The sequence below is a fragment of the Acyrthosiphon pisum genome, chromosome X, assembly GCF_005508785.2.
Source record: "Acyrthosiphon pisum isolate AL4f chromosome X, pea_aphid_22Mar2018_4r6ur, whole genome shotgun sequence".
Classification (NCBI taxonomy): Eukaryota; Metazoa; Arthropoda; class Insecta; order Hemiptera; family Aphididae; genus Acyrthosiphon; species Acyrthosiphon pisum.
The window spans coordinates 69,652,854-69,658,193 of record NC_042493.1 but is presented as its reverse complement, the minus strand read 5'-3'; the positions used below and the strand labels follow the sequence as shown (position 1 = coordinate 69,658,193).

At 30.8% G+C, this 5,340-nt stretch overlaps 1 protein-coding gene across 1 annotated transcript; it reads left to right on the top strand.

The window, feature by feature from the left end:
• The first annotated feature begins 3,096 nt into the window (after nt 1-3,096).
• LOC103308335 (zinc finger MYM-type protein 1-like) lies at nt 3,097-4,355 on the top strand. Its single transcript, XM_008181555.1, has 3 exons — nt 3,097-3,232; nt 3,350-3,553; nt 3,637-4,355. Exons 1-3 carry the CDS (start codon nt 3,097-3,099, stop codon nt 4,353-4,355), a joined length of 1,059 nt encoding a protein of 352 aa, XP_008179777.1.
• Nucleotides 4,356-5,340: the final 985 nt, after the last annotated feature.

Genomic DNA, 5,340 nt, shown 5'->3' with positions numbered 1-5,340 from the left:
AAGTTCCACAAATACCCTTTGAATCTTAAATTGCACATAGCCTTATTTTTTATCATTTCTGAGTGTAAGGAGAAATTAAATTTGATATCATAAGTTATTCCTAGGTATTTAAAGCCTGAGACAAGTTCTATTTGAGAATCAAATACTTAATATTGAAATTGGATAGGATTCTTTATTAAATAATACCGCATGAATTTGCATTTATTAATATTTAAAGATAGGTAATTTAAATTTCACCATACCTTGTAAATTATCAAAATCCACTTGTAAGTATTACTGTCGTTTTTATGATCTATGCTAGTTTAGCTTCATCAGTGTAGAATTTTGGAGATCATAATAGTATATCGTTGATAAATATATTAAAATGTAAAGTAGATAGGTGGTCTCCTTGTGGAATACCAGAAAGGACGTGGAATTGAGTAGATTTAAAGTCAACGTGTTTAACAGATTGTATATGTTTAGAAATAAATTATTGAAACCAAATAAGTTGACAGCTGGAGAACCCGAATTATTTAAATTACTTAAATAATATTAAGCGGTCTACTTGTTCAAATGCCTTAGATAAATTAGTATAAATAATGTCTATTTGCGCATTTAATTCGAAGGATTAATATTATATGATACTTTTGATGGCAGATATATTATTGCAGGCTGATGATTAAGAATAAACCCATACTTTTGTTTGTGAAGAGAGAAATGCAAAATTTCGATAGTTTTAGTGAAATTAATTGAGAAAAAATCTTAGGAATAATAGATATATTAGAAATAGAGAAATTATTAGAAATAAATGATGCGTCAACCTATTTTAGAATTGGAGAGATCAATGATGTCTTCCAAAGTTGGGTAAACACTTTTACTCAGGAAGATATTGAAGATATTAGTTATGGTGCGTGTATGGATAGCTCTGCAGTTGTGTAGGAAGATATTTCATCTGGAACAATGTCAGAGAGGAATTCATATTAAATACATCTAGTTCAAGAGGGCGAGATAATTTAAATTAAACGTAGAATTTAAGTTATCAGTTGGTATCAATATTTAATGAAGGAAAGCGTTACGGAACAACCCCAACTACCATAAAAGGCTCTTTATAGAGGCAACAATAATTATTAAGAGCAGGCACACATAAAAACATTCGCTGTGACAACTAGTGGTTAGGCAAGAAAGGACACACCTCGAAGTTATCTCGGACGATCCCAAGTTATCGGACAGATTACCAACCACCTAATTGTCTCACAATCGCTTACCCACGGTTCGTAAGTACATTCTCCATAACTCAAAAATCTTATTCTTCAAAATCATTCTCAAAATACCCACATATGCAAGACCTAGGCCACTGTTCTCAACATTTCACCAATACTTTTAAAAATGGCCAATTTACTTGGGTTAACCAATAATTTTATCCAAACTATTATCAAATACATTCTTCCACATATCAATAGGCCAACGTCTGAAATGTCTCACAGGCTAATATAGCCGTCCATTTCCAAAAACTATCCACGAGTCAGGGGGAGCACCTGACTCGTGACCCGTCAGCTGCACCGTGGCTAAGCCCTAAGGCCAATTCAATGGAACTAAAATTTAAAGTAAATATAATATTACTGATATAAATAGAATAGAGGTAACACTATTGAAATACTAAAATAATAAAAGTGAGTTTAAAGTAATCAGGTGGTTTATATTTTACACTATGCAACAATTTGCAAATAATAATAATTTAAATAGCAATACATTATATGATTTTGGCAATTACAAGTGTTGTATTCTAGCTTAGACAATCATACAATTGTAAATTATAATATACATATATATTATATAGTATTAACGTATAAATATAATTTAGCGAATAAGTAAATTATTACAAAGTCCAATGAAGCTAAAATGTGCTGAGGTAACACTTTAATATATTTTGTGCATAATATAACACCGCTACATGCGCAGGCACGAGGCAGTCCCGCTGTCGTCGAGGAACTCGACGGGAGCGTAGAAGTGCGACGGTTGTACGCGGGTAACGGGCTAAGTGTTTTATTTTATGATTGTTTTATATTTGCATCAATAAAAGTGTTTCTGACCGAAAATTGTGTTTAAGTTTTATTTCAGGCTTTTGTGGGGAATGACACTTTTAGAAAAGGTAGAAAGACACTGTAGTACTTACTTTCTCGTCCAGTACTCGTTATCGTGGTCTGTTGAGAAAGAGTAAGATTTTGTCTGGGTTAAAGATATCTCACCCTCGGACATCCAGTACTCGTTATCGTGGTCAGTTGTTCGAGCGTAAAGTAACCTTAGAGTTGTATAGTGTAAATCCTGTTGGACCTCTGTTTAATGAGGTCCAACGGGATTTACACGGGGTTTAACGGGATGCCGAAAATTACATAAATTTGTAACGTTCTCATCAGTGGGTAACCACATCAGTGTGTCGACGACATCTTTACTTTTGCTTGCAACAGAGCCAGCGGCGGCTCGTCAGGGGAGTCTTTGAGACGGCGACTCCCCATAAAAATATCAAGTAGTAACGCAATAAAAAAGTTTGAAGAAAATTGTATTATAATTTAATATTTTTATGTTATATCCATTCTGAAAATAATTATCATGGTTTTCGATATTAATATTGATAATATTTTGTATTCTATTTTTACATTAATAATTATATATATTATATATATATTATTATTATATATATTATTAATTAACAATACAATATAAAAATATATCGATAACGACGACGGTCGTTAGTTCGAGAGTCTGCCGTCCGAAAGACTCAATTATGTAATATAAACAAATTGCATATGCATGACAAGGCGGAGGACGGGGATAGATTGTATAGATGTTATTCAGTACATTGAGACTAGACTCATTCAAAGTTTTTGCCGTTCGCATTGCGGTCGTCACGTATTTTTCTGTAAACACGAAAACTGCAGCGTGTCGTGCGTCCGTATTAGACTATTAAATTTAGCTATTTGACATTGTATAGCAGCGTGTACCTAGTAATTAAATTATTATTATTTATTATTGGTATTATACAAAACTACACAATTTACAAACTTAATTATAATATAATAAATTACACTAGAAATACATATATTTATTATATTTTCTACTATGGAAATACAGAATAAAAAAACAGATATACTAGACTTTTTGTTCAAAAATAGTTTTAATACGTTAACATACGAAGAAAAGTGTCAATTAAAATCAAACAGATCGACACCTAACATTGCATTGGAATATAAAGAAGGTAAATTCGTTAGAAAATTTCAATATAGTTGGTATACTAAATTTCTCTGGCTAACTGGTAGTGATAAGCTAAATAAAGTGTTTTTTTTTTATTGTGTAATTTTTGGGGGTGAAAAAGAATGGACTGTTGATGGAATATCGTCAATAAAAAATTTTATAAGAAAATCTGAAAAACATTCTATATCTAAAAAGCATTTGATAAATCAAGAAAAATTCCATCTTTTAGGAAAAGTTCGAATTGAACATGCTATTTTGGAAGGTCGACGATTAGCTGCTACAAAACATAATGAACAAGTTTCTATAAATAGACGTTTAATAGCACGTATGATCCACGTTGTTTGTTTTTGGGAAAACAAGAGCTTGCCTTTCGTAGACATCGGGAACATGAGGAATCTTTAAATAAAGGGAATTATCTTGAGTTACTTGATCTACTCGCTCAAGAAGAGCATTTACTTAAGGATCATTTTTTGTCATCGTCAATATTTAAAGGCACATCTAAAATAATACAAAATGATTTAATTGATAGAGTCACTACAATTTTAAATTCAAACATTTTTAAGGAGATACAAACTGCTAATTACATATCTATTCAAGCAGATGAAACCACTGATGTGTCCTGTCGATCTCAAATGAGTATTATTTTTCGTTATGTTATAGAAGAAGAAATTGTCGAACGATTTATTGGTTTTTTTGATGTTTCAAGTGATAAAACGGGATCTGGATTAGCAGATGTAATATTGTCCGTGATTAAAAAATGGGATTTAGGGAATAAAATAATTGCACAGACATACGATGGAGCATCAGTTATGTCTGGAACAAAAAATGGCGTACAAAGTCTTATTAAGAATATTTATCCAAATGTATTATTTATTCATTGCTATGCTCATCAGTTGAACTTGGTATTGTTATATGGCGCTAAGACAATAAAACCAGTCAAACTTTTTATTTGTAATTTAACGATGTTTCATACGTTTTTTAGTAGGTCTTCTAAAAGGAGTGAGTTACTAAGACAACAGGGCTTTAAACTTCCAAATCATTCTGATACTAGGTGGAATTATCATTCAAGAGCCGCTTCCACAATTAAAACCCATTTTATAGAATTAAAAATGCTTTTACACATGTAATTGAAGAACCAAACTGGGACCACATTTCTATTTCTACAGCATCAGGTATTTTAGATAAACTTAATGATGCACAATTTGTGTATCTGTTAATTTTATTTTATACGATTTTCATATAATATACGGATCATGTATTTAATTTCCTCCAATCAAAAATACTTTCAAACATTAAATCGTGTATTTCTGAAATTCAGAATTTAAAAAAAAAATTTGGAAGATTTAAGAAAAGAACAAACTGTGAATACTTGTTGTCAGTGGCGGATTTAAGGATTCAAAGAAAGTCAGCAAATCAATAAGAGGGGCCTCCTACAAAATGTATCAGTAACATACTTACCCCCATTTCACAGAATGTAAATTATAATTAAAATGTAGCTTGACAAAAAACCATGCAAATATAAAAAAAAATTAAGCCATAAAATTATAAAGGTTTAATTTGAGTTCACATTTTTAAATTTCGTATTACACACTTCACTTTTTGTACTACACACAATTTTAGGAGCTACTATATACAAAAAAGTCGATGATAAAATTACGATTTTATATTATAATTCACAAGAACAATAATTATGTGTGTGTATGTTTCTGTGGGTGACTGACCGGTCGGCTAGGTTAGCGAGGGAATTAGTGGTGTGGAAGCAATCGCTCATTGCTTCTATTTATAATTTTATACTTAATTTAATAATAATAATACTTATTTTAAATATCGATCAATACTTTATAGTTATAGTTATAGCAATTATATAGCAGTTGTAAGAAACAATGTCCTAACCCGTTAAATGTACAAACATTAAACATAATAATATGAAAAACGTAGTGCAAACGCATTAAATGCACAGCCCTGTTTACCACATTTTTCAATATTTATATGTACCTACCTACGTTGCGAAATTATCGCGAAAACGGTTTCCAATAAATCATGATTTACGCTGCTGATTAAGTAATAAAAATATTGTTATTATACTTATAAAATTATTGTTTTTATTTTCAT